This window comes from Vitis riparia, chromosome 4 (genome assembly GCF_004353265.1).
Source record: "Vitis riparia cultivar Riparia Gloire de Montpellier isolate 1030 chromosome 4, EGFV_Vit.rip_1.0, whole genome shotgun sequence".
In the NCBI taxonomy this organism is placed as follows: Eukaryota; Viridiplantae; Streptophyta; class Magnoliopsida; order Vitales; family Vitaceae; genus Vitis; species Vitis riparia.
This window is the reverse complement of record NC_048434.1, coordinates 20,715,376-20,731,663: the sequence shown is the minus strand read 5'-3', so window position 1 is coordinate 20,731,663 and position 16,288 is coordinate 20,715,376. Positions and strand designations below refer to the sequence as shown.

The window sequence follows — 16,288 nt, the reverse complement described above, 5'->3', positions numbered from 1 at the left end:
GTTTTCTCAATTTTTGTAAGTAATTTTTAAAATTATCATATTTCAATTTAATGTGGTGTTTGTTTTTTTACTTAACTCTAACTATAACTTTAATGCTTAATAATATTAAGTATTAAGTTGTTTGTTTTTGTAATATTTTATTTATATTAAGTATTAAAAAAAATCATTATGTTGCCTTTTTCATTTAAAAAACGTCCAATATTTTGACTTTTTATATTCAGCAAAAAGTTTATAATAAATTATGAAAAAATAGAAAAACAAACATCATAAAGTTTAAAAATAAATTACTTTTAGCAAAAAATTAAAAAAAATAAACACCCTCTAAGTCTCTAAACATCTTTTCATTCTATATTTTTATTGTAAAAATAAAAAATAGTATACAAATAAATTTAAATAGTTTAAGAGTGTATTTGAGAGTATTTTTTAGTTGAAGTGCTTTTAGTCAAAATATTTTTCCTTATAAATGTTTAAAAGAATCATCAGTCAATGGTTTCTATAGTAATTTTTCAACAATATAAAAGTGTTTTTAAAATTTTATTAAATGTTTGATCTTTTTTCAATTTTTTTTTATATTAAAAGTGCTTTCTAAAAGTTTTGTTAAATCGACTTTAATGTTGTGTTTGGTTTGATAGTGTTTATCTTCTTAAGTATTTTTAATGAAAGTGTTTTCTTCATCAAATATTGTGAATGATTTTTCAATTTTTTAAAAACATTTTCTAAATTTTACCAAATGCCCATTTTTTCTTCACAAATACTTTATGGGTTAAAAAAAGAAAAAAAGAAAAAAAAATGATATCTAAATGGTATGAGTCCTTTTCACGCCCAAAGAGTAAAAAAGTAAACCTACTCACTTTGGTATTTCCATTTTTTTCTATCTAACGGATCTCCCTCATTTTCTATCCATTATTTTTACATGGATGCAAACTAGTAACTATTTTTGAAATCAAATTTAAAAAACATTTTAAAAAACCTGTTTTCTAATGTTTTATAAAACACAAATGTCTATTTAAGAATATAAAAAATTTTAACTAATTTTTTATATTTTAAATATATTTTTAAAATAAATTTATATGTAATACTTTATTTTTAATTATTCTTCATACTTATATAATTATTTTTTAAATAATACTTAAAAAATAAATGAAAATAATTGAAAACAATTAAGATATTTCTTTGAAAACATCTTATTTTTTTATTTTTAAAAACAAAACCGTTTCATGTTTTTTAAAATAAAAAAATGTTTTATGTTTTGAAATTGTTGCATATATTTTATTTTATTTTTTAAAAAAAATTATTTTAAAAAACAACTATAAAAGATGCCTAAATTTAGCAATGGATTCACGGCCTAAAAAATAACCCATTTGTAAATATTGATGAAAGTAAGGGTAATTTCGGGAGAGTAAAACTCTGTTTTCCTTTATAAAGTTATTATCCATAGAAAAAGACCCAGTGACTCAGCCCGCAAACCCAAAACAGCAGGACACATCGTTTCAATATTCATCTGGTTTTCCTCCTCCAGAAACCCACTGGATCTCACAGCCCACAAGCTTCTCCCTTAGATATAAGCCCCCTCCTCTCTACCTCATGGGCTCTCAGAGGTGTGGTTCTTGTTTGCGCCATACATTTTCTATATAGCTGCGAATTTCTATATATTCACAAGGCCATGGGTGTTCTTTGGGCTGTGTTCCGTTGTCGATTTCAGTTTCTTCTTCTGTTCCTTCTTTTGTCTTGTAGCTCAGCAACAGAGGTCGTCACCATTGATGTTCATGCAGCTAAGGATCTCATCAATTCAGGCTACCGTTATCTTGATGTCAGGTGGATTAATCGCTTCTCTTTATGATTTGGTTTGTCTTTAAAATTTCTGGGTTGGGTTTTGTTTTGATTTTGGAATTTGAGTTGGATTCATAGGACGGTTGAAGAGTTCAACAAAGGCCATCCTGATGTCAAGAACATTCTGAACATCCCTTACCTCTTCATCACCCCTGAGGGTAGGTACATAATCTCAGGTTCTGTTTTCTGGTTTGTTTGAGATAATATATCCTGTCCTGGATCAAGAACATCAGTAAAGATGATATGGGTGTGGGTTTCAGGAAGGGTGAAAAATCCTGAATTCTTGGAGCAGGTTCAGTCTGCTTGCAGCAAGGAAGACCATCTCATCGTGGTAATTTTTCATTTGATTTCCAGATTGAATCACAATATATATAATCTTGATGAATTTTCTGAAATTGTTTATTCATTCTCAATGAAGGGCTGTCAAAGTGGGGTGAGATCCCTTGCGGCCACCTCTGTTCTTGTCAGTGCTGTAAGTTCATCTTTCACTTTTTCTTGAATAAATTTCCTTCTTTTATAATTTAGAATATAGAAAAAGAGATGGAAAATTTGAGGGTGGGTGGGTGAATGAAATGGCAGGGTTTCAAGGATGTGAAGGACAGCGGAGGAGGGTATCTGGCGTGGGTGCAGAATGGGCTTGCAGCCACCAAACCAAGAGAAGAGCTGTGATTGGTTGCTCATCAAACATTCTGATCTGTCTCCTCTTTTATATTGTTAGTGTCAACCTCCACCCATGGTGGATGACCTTGTTAAGTTAATAAGACATTTTGAGCCCCACTGAGATGGTTAGGCCATGTTAATAAGACCTTGTGTTGAATTTGGAAGTTCAAGTACACTTACGGCGAGATAGTTTGTTAGGCCTGCTCAAGGTCTTATACTTGGTAGAAGTGGTAAAATTCACCAGAGCTAAAATTAATTAATTTTTTTTTATATTTTGTTTAAATGTATTTAAAATTATTTTAAAATGTATATAATTTAAATTATTTAATAAAAATAAGTAAAAATTGTTTATTACCTTCAAATCCCTTTTTTTTTTCTCCATTTTTTCTTTCTTTCTTTCTAATTTTTCTTTTTGTTTTATTTCTCTGACATTTTCTCAGGAAACAAACATAGGCCAACTATGTCATTGAGTTTTAAGGGCTCGAAATTTGTCATTAATTTAAAAAGCTTATCCACGATATGAGGAGGAAGCTGGCGGAGATGAGAAGAAATGTGATACTTGATTGGTGGAGAACATACAACCAAGAATTAATGCATAGGCAAAGGTCTAGCTTTACAGTGAAGCATCCAATCACTTCTCTTCTTCTTTTGGTTTGGTGACTGTAAGTCCAGTTTCCACTCATGCCTCATAGCCTCCCCTCCTCCCATGTCCTTCACATCCTTGAAATCCTGCCACCCCAAATTTTCTATGCATCTCTTTTCTAGAAAGAAAATTATTCAAAAACAAAAAAGAAGAGAAAAGAAAAGAAAGTAGAAGATGAAGTTACAGCATTGACAAGAACAGAGGCGGCTGCAAGGGATCTCACCCCACCTAGACATCCCTTCATTGAGAATAAATAAACAATTTCAGAAAATTCATCAAGATTATAGTTGTTATGATTGAATCCAGAAATCAAATGAAAAATTACCACGACGAGATGATCTTCCTTGCTGCAAGCAGACTGAACCTGCTCCAAGAATTCAGGATTTTTCAGCCTTCCTGAAACCCAATATATTAATATCTCAAACAAGCCAGAAAACAGAACCTGAGATTATGTACGTACCCTCAGGGGTGGTGAAGAGGTAAGGGATGTTCAGAATGTTCTCAACATCGGCATGGCCTTTCTTGAACTCTTCAACCGTCCTATGAATCCAATTCAAGTTCCAAAATAAAAACAAAACCCAACCCAGAAATTTTAAAGACAAACCAATTCATAAAGAGAAGCGATTAATCCACCTGACATCAAGATAACGGTAGCCTGAATTGATGAGATCCTTAGCTGCATGAACATCAATGGTGACGACCTCTGTTGCTGAGCTACAAGACAAAAGAAGGAACAGAAGAAGAAACTGAAATCGACAACGGAACACAGCCCAAAGAACACCCATGGCCTTGTGAATATATAGAAATTCGCAGCTATATAGAAAAAGTATGGCGCAAACAAGAACCACACTTAGGAGAGGCCATGAGGTAGAGAGTAGGGGCCTATATCTTAGGGTTTCTGGAGAAGGAAAACCGGATGAATATGGAAACGATGTGTCCTGCTGGTCTGGTTCGCGGAATGAATCTGAGTCCTGTTTCTATGGACAGCTTTACGACGAAAAACAGAGTTTTTATTCTCCCGAAATTGCCCTTTTCTTCATCAATATTTACAAAAAAGGATTATATTTTAATTAGAAATAATAAAGGGTAGAAACTGAGGGGCTTCGCTGGGCCCAAAAAAAAAAAGGGAAATACGAAGACAGCAGGGCACGGCCGGCTTACCCGACTCTATACCATGTGTATATTTGGATACTGTTTTTTATTTTTAAAATAAAAAATAATAGTAAGTTTTATGCAGAAAAAAACATTTTCAGACATTTAAATTATAAAATAATAATTTTAAAAAAATTAAAATATCAAAATATATTTATTATCTTGAATTCCAAAATTTAAAATTTATTAATGTGAATTTTATTTTAAATTTCTTTTAAAGAGGAAAATTTTTACTTTGTATATAAAATTTACTATTATTTTTTTTTATTTTAAAAAGAAATTTATTCAAACTGCTTTCCATTTCAACTTTTTAATTAATATATTGCTTCAATTTTATTATTATTTTCTATCTTTTTTAAAAAAGAAATTTATTCAAACTGATATTTAAATTCAGTATCTATTTTTTTTTTATTAATATATTGATTGATTTTCTAAACCCTTTCAAGACTTTCCTTAAAAAGCTAATGATTTTTAAAAACTAATTAAAAAATTGAGACATTAAATTTTTTTAGTAATTTTAATTTTATCTTTAAAAATATATTTTAAATACTATATTATATAAATAATATAGAAGGTATTATTATTTCAAATTTTAAAAATTGGAAATAATAAATGCATTCAAACAAACACTATGTAATTTAGAATCTAATCATATATTTTATTTTTGCATGAGAAAAATCAAATTTTAAGGTTTCTTTCCATTTCTCTCTGTACAAAATTTTATTTTCTTTTTAATTTTTTTCTCAAATATTCTAAAAAAAATTTAAAATTTAAAATAATAAAATCTTACTTGAACTCCATCGAAAGATATTTTAATAAAATCTAAATAAAAAATCAATTAAATTTTAAAATAGAAACGAACTTGTTTTTATTAAAAATAAGTCATTATTTTATTAATATTTTTGAAGTCATAAAATAATAATTTTGTGCCTAAGAATTATTCATTAATATGAAAATATATGAAAAAAAGAACCCAAAAATTTCAAATCAGTATTATTTTTATCTATTTAAAAATAACTCAAAATAAATACACTTTGTAATGAGTCATTTAAATATTTCCTTAAAATATCTCTAATAATAATAATAATAATAATAATAATAAACCTAAAAAAAATAAAATATTTGCGTTGAGGAGTTTAGGTATCAATTGATATTGATGACATGAAAAGTAAAATGAATATTTTAGAGAATAATAAAATGAATAATTAAAAAAAAATATATATTTCAAATTATTTTTAAATAGATGAAGATAATATTAATTTAAAAAATTTTAAATTTATTTATTTATATATTTTTATATTATTGAATCAAAACTCACTTTTTCCCTACTTTTTCAAGAAAAAGAAGAATAGGATGAGAAGGTTAAGTGACGGAAGTCTTATTGAAACACTAGAAATCTACAAGAAGGAAAATTGGGTAAAGCATTATCTTGAGTGTGATAAAGTTGGTCTCAGAGTTTATCAACTTCAAATGCAATGAGTGGGTAGGAAGGTGATGCAATGAGCTTAATCTCAAGAAATATTTTTTCCTATAGATTGACGGCTTGGTTTGGTGAGTTAAAATTGTTCACATGGATGACTACAAGGCTATAACATAGAAAAACCAATCCCTTATACTTTAATGGATTCTTTGAAGTTTTCTATTAAAGTTTCAAATCATGTTTTTTTACTCTTATTGAAACTTAAAGTTACTCAAGAAAGATCTCGAAAGTTTGAGAATTGGAAGATCAAGTTTTGATGGATGTATATATTTTTAGAGGGTGTTTGGTACACGAGAATAAAAAATAAAAAATAAATATTTTGTTTTTATTCTTATTTTTCGATGAATAAAAATAAATTTGATAATTTCATTTCTAATGTTTGAATAAATCTAGAAATTCAAAATTAGAATGATTATTTGTTTTCATCCTAATGTCCGAGTAATAATAAGAACGAAAATGAAAAGGAAATAATATATATATGGTATTGAAATCCCCTTGGATTCTTCTCTTGGCTCATTGGTCAATGTCCTGGATCATATAAAAGTATGGTGCTGTTCAATTAAAGAAGTGGAACACACCCATGACATAAATGCACATTATGTCAAGCCAATTATTGAAGCATCATTCCACTTATCCAATGGCAAGAGGTAGTAATTAAAGGTCACTCTCAAACAACTCTTGTTATAAACAAAGACACAAATTGAAGACACTTATAGTAACCAAATTAACCCATCAAGCCTCTTTCTTCACGCCCAATCCAGCCTCGTGCCAGGATCGATATCCTCCTCCCATGTTCCTTACGTGTTTGAAATCCTGAAGTTTATTCAACATATGTTTTTAATGAGCTAAATTAGCTAATTAAGGTTGAAAAATTTTAGAGGATTTTTTTTTTTTTTAATGGAGGAGTATGACTTCAAGAATGTGGCAAAAAGTATGCTCAAATATGAAATCAGGCTATATGCAATTTAAAATCTGCAGAGCAAAAGGTAAGAACAAACTTACGGCATTAAGAAGATCAACTGTTGCTAGACGAGACCTGCCCCCGGTTCCACAGCCCTTCACCAACATTGAATAATTCACATTACTTAATGAATAACTATTCACTAGGTTCATACTCCATTTGATATTAGTTTCTAATTGATGCGACTATGTATAACAAAGTTGAAAATGCCAAAAAAGAGTACCACAATGAGACCATCTTGCTTGCTGCAAACCGACAAAACCTGCTCCAAAAATTGAGGATTTTTCACCCTACCTGATACCCAAAGCCATATCATCTTTCTAAAATGTCTGCAACACAAGCGGGAAAAAGAAAAAGGGAGGCAGTAGTTACCCTCTGGGGTCATGATGAAGTAAGGGATGTTAAAGACGCTCTCAACATCCACATGGCCTTTGTTGAAATCTTCCACCATCCTATGATATGAATTCGGTTCCAAAATTAAGAGCAGACCCAGAAAATCCAAACGAGACCCAATTCAAAATACACCAATACAAGTATACAACCACGAACCTAACATCTAGATATCTATAGCCGGAGGCAATAAGATCCTTAGCTTCATGAGCATCAGCGCTGATAAATTCTGTTGCTGGGCTGCAGAAGACAAACGAAGGAAGAAATCAAAACATCGGTATAGAATTCAGCAGTTAGATTTATCTGGTGTAAAAAGAAAGTCACCTTTTCTCAGAATCCATTAGATATAATCTGCGGCCGTTGGTCTTGGAAAACCAGCTGAAGATGTAAATTGTGGCTGTCTGGTTGATGGTTTCACAAAAAGGCTTTAAGATTGTTTAACGTGAAAGGAATTCTTCTTCCAGGTTGACATTGTCAAGGCTCTAAGATGGCTTGAATCACTGCATCTTTAGACTATTTTATTGAACAAAATTTTCAAATCATTTCGTTTACTTGCCCTTTTCTAGAAGGGCTCTTAAACAATTGAAAGCAAAATTTTTAATCGTTTCGTTTACTTTTCCTTTCGTAAGCAATGGAGATGAATTGTTGACATCTCAGAAATATAATAATTTTCAGCATGATTGGCCCTTTCATTGGCACCATTTGAGGTAGATTCCAAAGAATTTTTCTGCTGAGCCTGTTAATAATTGTGCAAAAGCTTTCTCCCTACATCTCTGTTTCTCAAAATTGAGAAGCATAAGACTACAAGGGCTCAACTCAATCCTGTTCAAATTTTGGGTACAAGGGCAGAATACCTGTAGCTGAGTACAATCTGGGCTAATGAGATTTGATTGAAATATGAATCAGAAAAACCAGAGAACATAATAAAATGCTAATACTGGATCGCCCCAGGGAACGTGGCAAAATTCCAATACAATGCAGATTCCAGGCTATCTTGCCCAAACCAACTCAAAGTGCATTTTGGATGGTTTTTAACCCAAAATATCAATTAAAGCATGCACAAGTGTGTCTTCTTTGCCCCATGGCTGCATATGACCACTTGATGCGTAAATCGGGTACCATTGCAGTTTATTATCTTCAACAATAGCTTTCATATGTATTCCATTCTAAATTATTGCACTCTGTACAGTAGCTTTTAAGATCAATATAGACACTCAGGAGCAAGCATACCATTCACGATTCTCACCCCAAGAGATAATTACGGAGATCCTTACCATAGACTAGGATATACAGGAAAGGAAAGAGGAAATAACACTAAAAAGAAGATGAAGCCTTCTTATTCTAAAAATTTACAGACACTTGGCAAAATGGATCCGATTTACAGTATAAAGCACTAAAAAAATAAAAATGTTCTCCTCTCATTCACTTTAGAACATGTGGCATCAGTACTCAATTCATATTTACAAACCGGGCAGAAAGTCCCCCACTTTGTAAGCCATGAGTCCACACAGCTCGCGTGAAATTCTGCAGGTAAATTTAAACATAATTAATTAATACATGATAAATTAGGATGAAAGGACAGGAATATAGCTGAAGGACCGACATCCATGTTTTGATGGCTTCATCTAGGAGACATCTTTAGGTAGAAATTAAATTGCATTCCATGATGCTAACCATCTACATTCTTGTGTGGGGACAAGGATGGTGTTTTCATGGATTAAGGAAAAATCTTTTTCCAGTTCCTCCTTCTGTTCTACTTGTAAGGGGAACTTCAGCAAACATCCCGGAAACTATGAACTCAGTAAATCAGTGATCATGTGTATATATATATATATATTAGGTTCCACCTTTTAAACAAATGCACTGATCATGAAAATACTATGCAATTAGTGCTCGATTGCATTAAGAATTTCATGAAATGAAAGCATAACTTTGAGTAGTGAAGTCCTACCATGGTGGCAGGGGAGAACTCTGAGCCGTTCACCATCTTTGTAGTCCTCAAGACAGATGGAACATGTATCTCCTACGCGGCACTCACATGCTTGACTGAATGTAAAGCAGGGAAGAACTTCCACCAACTTGGCATCCACACTAGGACGGTGGGGATTTGCTCCTCGTTGATTCAACCGGCGGTTGCGAGTGAGAAAGAACGTTAACACGACAGTTGCTATGACAAGAAGTGAGATGAAAGATATTACCATCACAGTCCAGGCAGATTCTGGGAATGAAGGGTTTATAATGCAGCATTCCCCTTCTTGTCCTTGAGCATATATCTTCAGGGTTTCACCAGCTGCCTTAGAAACAAAAACTGCAGGCACCCATATGCCCTGGGAGTTTCCTATCACTACAACCAATGAATGGCAGATATTATTGTAGCTGAACAAAAGAATAAATAATGGAAAATAAATGCAGAAGCACATTAAACAGCAGTAGTAAAATGATTGCCTTATGCTGCAAACAGTAGCAATGAAATTAAAAAATCATTAGTCTTAAGTAATTACAGATAAACTTAAACTGGAAACTGAAATTGAAAGGTCATATAGAGGATTAAATATTCTATATCATTGTAACAGCCTTGAAAGCCTGTGAGGGGATAAGGAGAATGCATATCCAGAGCTCCAGACTAAGAGGTATTCTCTCATGTGGTGTAGTTAAAACAATCTTTGATTTATTTTTTTTGATAGGTAAGTAAGAGCTTGTATTAGAAATGCCTAGAAGGGCGAGAACAGTACACACGAAGCATACAAACATTGCCCAAGAAACTAGGCAAAAAACCACTCTTTGATTTATGAATCTGTGTATTCAATTTTCTTTGTCCTTGTGATTTTGTCATTAATGATTGATTGAATGTGCCAAAGTTTGAGACTGAAGAAGTAAAGAATGTAGCTGGAAAAAAAAAATTTAGTTAAAAAATCACTGAGTTTATCATCTGTCAAAATTTTGAAAGTTCCTTTACTCTCTCTCTAAGAACTAAGCTATGAACATTTAATGCCATGGATTCAGAGAAATAATATTTCAAGGCAAAAGATGACTCACTGGAAACCAAATTTCCCTTATCTCGATCATCATACACGATTACAGCATGAAAGCCAGCATCTTGAGCATTTCGGACTTTATCCTCAAAAGCACATTTACCCCTAATTATCAGAGCAAATTTTATTGTATCAATTTCTTGGGATCGAAACCTGTTGAGCAGAGAAGAACATGCCTCGAGAGGATCTGCCAAATGCAAAGCTCCGCATATTCCAGTGCTGTTAACACTAACAGCTGCAAAAACATAACAACAAACTCAGTCCCAGTTTATTTCGAACTATTGGTCCACAGCAACAGACGTAGCAGCAATAGATACAGGAACGTCGCAAAGGAAACTAACGCAAGAAAAGAAAAAAAAGAAAAAAAAGAAAATTGAAAATTTGAATCTCAAACATTTCATTGTTTCAGAAAAGAGAGATTTCCTTTTCTTCACTCTAATCTCTGTTTTCTCGGGAACCAAACAGACAAGAAAAAAAAAAAAAAAAAACCCTAAAAGTTCCATACCAAATCTGGCGGGAGCGTCAATGAAGGAAGCGGACAAGGATTTGAGGTGAACAATAGCGTAGGTGAGGCGAACAGAGTAAGAAACAAACACTAGAATTCCAGCAAGGGCTTTGGCTGCAGCGGTCGACATAAATGTCTGATTCAAAACCCAAAACCCAAAACCCACCACAACCCTAGCACACAGCTTTCGCCCGACAAATTCAGCTCTAAAGAAAATATCAATATCACAGAAAACTATTCGTCCTCCCTCTACCCATCCATTTATAGCATTAATTTTCTTAGAAACTTAATAATTTTATTATTATTATTTCAGATATTAGATAATATTAATTTTGTTTTCTTGCGAACATATTGACTTTATGTGCATGATAAATATTATTTATAAAAAAATAAGGAAAAAAAATCTAAATTCTTTATATTTAATTAATAAAATAAACATTATTTTAAATAAATAAATCTAAAATATATATATTTATTTCATAACTTTATTAGTAATTCAATAATATGGAAATAAAGAATATACTCTTGTAAGATTTATTTACTATAAATAAATTAGATAAAAAAAAAGTTAGGTTAAAAAAAGTCAATATGACATATTTATTTATTTATTTAAAAAATATTTATCATTTTATTTATTTTTATATAAATTAATTTTCTATGAGATAATGCAATAAGGACGCTAGGGCAGGGAAGCGTGGAGGCTATGACCGTGAGAAGAACTGGGAATTGAAAGACGACGTCGTTTTATACGGAAACCAAAATCAAAACGGTACGTTTTGAATGGGAGTATAATAAGCTGCCATTTTAAATACGAATGCAATTTGAAGCATAAGACCGCATCTTTCTAGGGTTTTTTTGGGTGCCGTTGAGGATGGAAGAAGCCTCAGAAATTGGGTTGCCAGAGGCGTTTCTGGATTTTCTGAAGGAGAATGGTGTGGATCCTTCGATATATACAACAGACGATTCAACGCCTCGATATATAAGGTACTCTAGTCCGACAATTGTTTCATAGCATGGGCCATTGATAAAGAGTTCGGTTCTGTTGTAATGTATATGAATTGGGGATATAGGTTGAAACCCGGTAGCGTTAGTGAAGCACAAGTCCAACAGCTAGAAGCTGAATTCAAGTCGAAGCTTGAGAAAGTGGGTTGGTTACCGAATTTCTACTCTCTTCCACCCCAGATTCACATTGCAAACTCCATGGCTTACAAGGAAGGGAAGGTGGAAACCGGTTTATCTCACTTATTTGAATTGTTCGTTTTCATTAATTTTTTTTTTGCTTTTCTATTGCAATTTCTTACATATTTATTGCCTTGGTCTGGTTATTCAGATATATGGAATTGATGCAGCTTCTGGGGCAGCTGTTGCAGCTTTAAACGTCTTTGAGGGAGATCATGTTCTTGATCTGTGTGCTGCTCCTGGTAACTTGTTATCATACATTGATTTTGTAGATTTAATCAAAACCTTATTGTCAGTCCAAGTGGAATCCTGTAGTCTGTTCTGTTCACGGAAACTTGAAACACAGTTTAGATGTAGAGCATTGTAGGAAGACTGCTGGACCATACTTATTTGGACACCATTGCTTTTCAGCGCAGCAGGTTTATCCATGTGACTACATGGTTATGGTGGGATTTTTTGTTATGGAACAGCTTTAATCCAGGTCCTCTCCACATAAAATTGAATTTTATGGGATATGTTGATGCTTCTCTTGCAACGTTGTGAAAGCTTGGTCATGGCTAGATTATTAGTTTTTTATTTATTTTCTGTGACATAGTCTCTGGGGAGCTTCAGATTCGGATTTTTGGTGTTTTTGATATTTCTAACAAACACACTCAACTCAATTTATTTGTCATTATTTTTACCCTCAGGTGCTAAACTTTGTATGATGTTAGACCTTATTGGTAATTCGGGTTCTGTAACTGGTGTTGATGTTGCAAGACATCGTTTAGCTGCTTGTAGAACAATGATTCAGAAATATGCACTGGGAGATAGGTGTCGGCTCTTTGTTGCTGATGGAACAACATTTTCCCTCATTCCTGTGATGGAACATTCAGATTCAAAATCAGGTGGTAAGTCTGGAAGAAGTTGTAATACAATCACTCTTAAACTTCAACAGTTATACTGCTAAGTTCTCATTTTTGGAAATTTATTTGTAGTAGTTTTCCTGTCTGTAATGTGTTATCATTCTGTCTAGTGCTAAACAGGTGAATTTGCATCTAAAGGAAAGGTGGATGTATTTAAGGAGTGGACTTCTAAAAGACCATGGAAAGAAAGGAAAAATGCAAAGAAAGCTAGGGAAGGCATTGGTTCACAGTTAGTCCCAGGGATTCAAGATCCAGAACTCATATTTTATGGGCGGCATTCTGGAGTGATTGGTCTTAGTAGAACTGAACTATATAAAATTGCATGTGACAGTGAGGTGTTGAAGTGTGGCTATGACAAGGTAGATTACATTTTAATTTTATATTTAAGAAAAAGCAGTTATGCTCCTGTGTAATTGGCTGAAACCGAATAAAAGACCTTACCAATTGATTTCCTTCCTTTTTTCTAGGTCATATGAGTTCTGCTGGTTTTTATATTTCTTCATTTTTGTTTAAAGGCTAATGACCTATTGAAACTTAATTCAGGTCCTTGTTGATGCAGAATGCACTCATGATGGGTCAATTAGACATATCCAAAAATTTGACCATTGGGGATGGGAAACACTTGAGCGCCGTGTATTAGATGCAGAGAGGACTGATAGCTTAACCGTTCTTCAGGTAATTGATTCCTTCTTTTCACTTAGACATTTGAGGGTGAAGGGATTTACACCTAGGAATTAAAAGTTAAAATTTCTAGAATATTAGGCTATATTTGAGAATTGTTCTTAATAACTGGCTTTTTTTTTTCTTTTTTTTTTTTTAATAAGAACAAAAAAACCTGAAAACAAATTCGGTTGTCATTGTTCCGAAAATAGGCTTTTGAGAATTGTTATGAAAATAGGGTGTTTTCTAATAACATATTTTTATTGTTTTCACTTGTTTACTAGGGGTTGTTTTAAAAAATAGTTGTATAAATATAAAAAATAATTGAAAATAAAGCACTACAGATAAAAGTTATATATAAGAATGTTTAAAAACACATAAAACAGGTTCTTGTTCTGGAGATCATCAGAAAAATGTTTTTGAAAATTTTGAGAACTGTTTTCGAAAAAGTTCCCAAATAAGTCCTTAACTTTGTTCTTTTGGTCTCTATACTTCTCGCGGCTTTGTGAAATGGTGGTGGTGGTGATGGCATTAACTGTGCAGATAAGGGCAGTGGTCGTGGCAATGGTAGTGGTAGGGTTTTTGTGGGGTGGTTGGCTGCAGTGGTGATAGTACTGGGGTAGTGATTATGGAAATAATCATGTGGGCAGGGCTGGTAGGGTGCCATGATTTGTGGTGGTAGTGTGATGGTGATATTGGTGGGATTTTATGAGGATTTTAGGATGAAATCCTTCATTCAAGCACTTTCCTTGCTTTGTTAGTTATGTTTTATGATTGCATTTTCTGGAATCAGCATCCAGTGGCTGAAAGAAAATTTTGGTCCTTTGCTATCTTAATTTTCATATCTGCATCCAGATGCAGAGAATTCTGCTCCATAGTGGGATGATTATATATCTATGCCGTTTGCTTTTGCATTGTGTTAAAACATGTTTGTGTTTTGGTTGCAGTTCCGGCTTCTAAGTAATGGTTTTAGATTACTAAAAGTTGGGGGATCACTTGTCTACAGCACGTGCAGGTGCATTTTCTTTGCATTGAGCATAGCTCTTAAAATAATTGGCTTTTACCGCTTTTTCTTCTGGGTTATTAGATGGCTTATCTTATTTATTTATTTTGTTTACTTTTATGTTTTTGTGAAATAGTTTGACAGCTGCTCAGAATGAAGATGTGGTAGAACAATTTCTTCGGGAAAATGCTTCTGCTGGTAAGGTTCTTGGTGCTTCTAACTCTAGCATATAGGAAAATTGTGGTCTTAAATTTCTTTTGGTGATGTAATTTTGATGAGCAAATGTGCTGTTCCTTTTCACAAAATCTTAATGCTATATTTGGTATATAGGAATAGGGAATGTGAATGAATATTTTGTTTTCATTCCCATTTCTTTTTTAATAGGAATGAATTTGGTGATTCCAATGATGCATTTAAGAATGTAAGGTTGGAATGGTTATTTATTTTCATTTCAATATTTGGTAACAATGGAAATGAGAATAAAAAATGACAATAATACCCTTACACATAATTTAAAATAAGTTTTTATTTTCATTTTAAAAGAACACCTTTTGAAAGTATTTTTTTTTGTTTTACTGGATAAATAAAAATTAAATTTATTAAAAGTCATAAACTTAATAGAAATGAAAGGGTAAAATAGTATTTTTAACATGTTTTATATCATTTAAAAAAAAAACATATGGCACAACACTGGATAGTTTGGAAGTAAAGAAACCGTAGGGTGTTTGAAAATGAGGAGCAGGGCTTAAATTTTCTTTTCTTTGTAATTTTTGGGAGTGATAATTTGTTTAGCGTTGTAGGTCCTAAAATAGATTTTGTAGACCGGTTGGGCTCTGATTGAGCGGTGCCATTGTTTGTGGTCGCTCTTTGTTTTTTGGTGGCACATTTAGGCATCTTTTATATACTTCCAAGTGTTTTTTGGGGCACTTTTTTATCATTTCACTTTATAGTATTTTCTTATTTTATACACAGAAAAAATATCATTTCCTGCACTTGTTGAAGATCAATTGTAATCCTACCTATAAGTGAGATTTTATTTCTGTTGTAATCATTTTAATTCCATTCTCATTATCATTAAGATGTCCAAACATGGCCTTAGGTTACTCTACGAATGGCTTTTGCAAATGAAAGCCAGATTTATGCAGGAAGATAAACTCTATGGAGTGGGTAGGATTCTGATGTTGTTTTGATCACTTCTATGTGGCGCTTATGTCTGTACTTCGTATGCTCTTCTATTTTACTGTCATCCAATTGAAACAGCCTGAATAATCATTTCTTCATTTTGAAGAAGAAAAATAACCATTTCTCCTCGTGGCCTTGCAGAGTTGCAGGAGATAGATGCTGCCACAAGCTGGCCTTGCAAAAGTGGTGGGATACCAAAGACGTTACGGTTTGATCCCTTGACCTCTCAAACCAGTGGGCTTTTTGTCGCCAAGTTCACAAAATTGGCCAGTTAGCGAAGGTTGGTTCTTGCACATGTTGCTGGACACGAATTTATCATGTACATACTGCATGTCGTTATTAGGTGGTGCTGCCTCAGTCTGCCATGATAGATACGACAACATCCTGCAAGCACGGAACAAGCCAGGCATGCCTCACTTGAAGAGTTTTGGGTCCATCTTATTGATGCTTCTGCATCTTGTGTCTTCAAAATTGAATGTAAAGTTTATATGACAGAATTGGGTTTTATTTTTTTGGGAACAGTGGGAATCCACTCACATGCGTAAACGCCTTTGCAATAGAAATGGAAATTCCTTTTGACTTTTAATTACTAGACAGCTGGATAGCTGTGTGAATGAATGTATATAGCCTCGTTGTGGGGACTTGGGGGAAAGGAACGCAGGGAGGAGGAGGACAGGGTCCCACTCTAAATGAAAAATTGCCCGCA

At 33.0% G+C, this 16,288-nt stretch overlaps 4 protein-coding genes across 6 annotated transcripts; 2 read left to right on the top strand and 2 right to left on the bottom strand.

Annotated features, from left to right (window-relative positions):
• Positions 1-1,462: 1,462 nt before the first annotated feature.
• On the top strand, positions 1,463-2,675 carry LOC117912993 (thiosulfate sulfurtransferase 18-like). Of its 2 annotated transcripts, XM_034827822.1 has the most exons (6): positions 1,463-1,598; positions 1,735-1,815; positions 1,909-1,988; positions 2,091-2,161; positions 2,249-2,302; positions 2,410-2,675. In XM_034827822.1, exons 1-6 carry the CDS (start codon positions 1,585-1,587, stop codon positions 2,497-2,499), a joined length of 390 nt encoding a protein of 129 aa, XP_034683713.1. In that variant the 5' UTR covers positions 1,463-1,584; the 3' UTR covers positions 2,500-2,675. The 2 variants fall into 2 exon arrangements, with proteins under 2 accessions (XP_034683713.1, XP_034683712.1); XM_034827821.1 differs by having other exon boundaries at positions 1,463-1,815.
• Positions 2,676-3,031: 356 nt separating this feature from the next.
• On the bottom strand, positions 3,032-10,864 carry LOC117913312. The gene is made up of 13 exons (XM_034828256.1): positions 10,654-10,864; positions 10,153-10,383; positions 9,068-9,460; positions 8,511-8,640; positions 7,276-7,356; positions 7,099-7,178; positions 6,950-7,020; positions 6,768-6,821; positions 3,767-4,110; positions 3,594-3,673; positions 3,459-3,529; positions 3,318-3,371; positions 3,032-3,219 (listed from the first exon to the last, which is right to left on the bottom strand). The coding sequence occupies exons 1-13, from the start codon at positions 10,781-10,783 to the stop codon at positions 3,079-3,081; spliced, it is 1,860 nt and encodes a 619-aa protein (XP_034684147.1). The 5' UTR covers positions 10,784-10,864; the 3' UTR covers positions 3,032-3,078.
• On the bottom strand, positions 6,302-7,626 carry LOC117913630 (thiosulfate sulfurtransferase 18-like). The gene is made up of 6 exons (XM_034828653.1): positions 7,441-7,626; positions 7,276-7,356; positions 7,099-7,178; positions 6,950-7,020; positions 6,768-6,821; positions 6,302-6,578 (listed from the first exon to the last, which is right to left on the bottom strand). The coding sequence occupies exons 1-6, from the start codon at positions 7,455-7,457 to the stop codon at positions 6,498-6,500; spliced, it is 384 nt and encodes a 127-aa protein (XP_034684544.1). The 5' UTR covers positions 7,458-7,626; the 3' UTR covers positions 6,302-6,497.
• Positions 10,865-11,341: 477 nt separating the features above from the next.
• On the top strand, positions 11,342-16,174 carry LOC117912779 (ribosomal RNA small subunit methyltransferase F). Of its 2 annotated transcripts, none has more exons than XM_034827486.1 (10): positions 11,342-11,422; positions 11,502-11,637; positions 11,724-11,874; positions 11,984-12,074; positions 12,522-12,719; positions 12,858-13,096; positions 13,281-13,412; positions 14,345-14,412; positions 14,537-14,598; positions 15,724-16,174. In XM_034827486.1, exons 2-10 carry the CDS (start codon positions 11,525-11,527, stop codon positions 15,855-15,857), a joined length of 1,188 nt encoding a protein of 395 aa, XP_034683377.1. In that variant the 5' UTR covers positions 11,342-11,422; positions 11,502-11,524; the 3' UTR covers positions 15,858-16,174. The 2 variants fall into 2 exon arrangements, with proteins under 2 accessions (XP_034683377.1, XP_034683376.1); XM_034827485.1 differs by having other exon boundaries at positions 12,522-12,722.
• Positions 16,175-16,288: the final 114 nt, after the last annotated feature.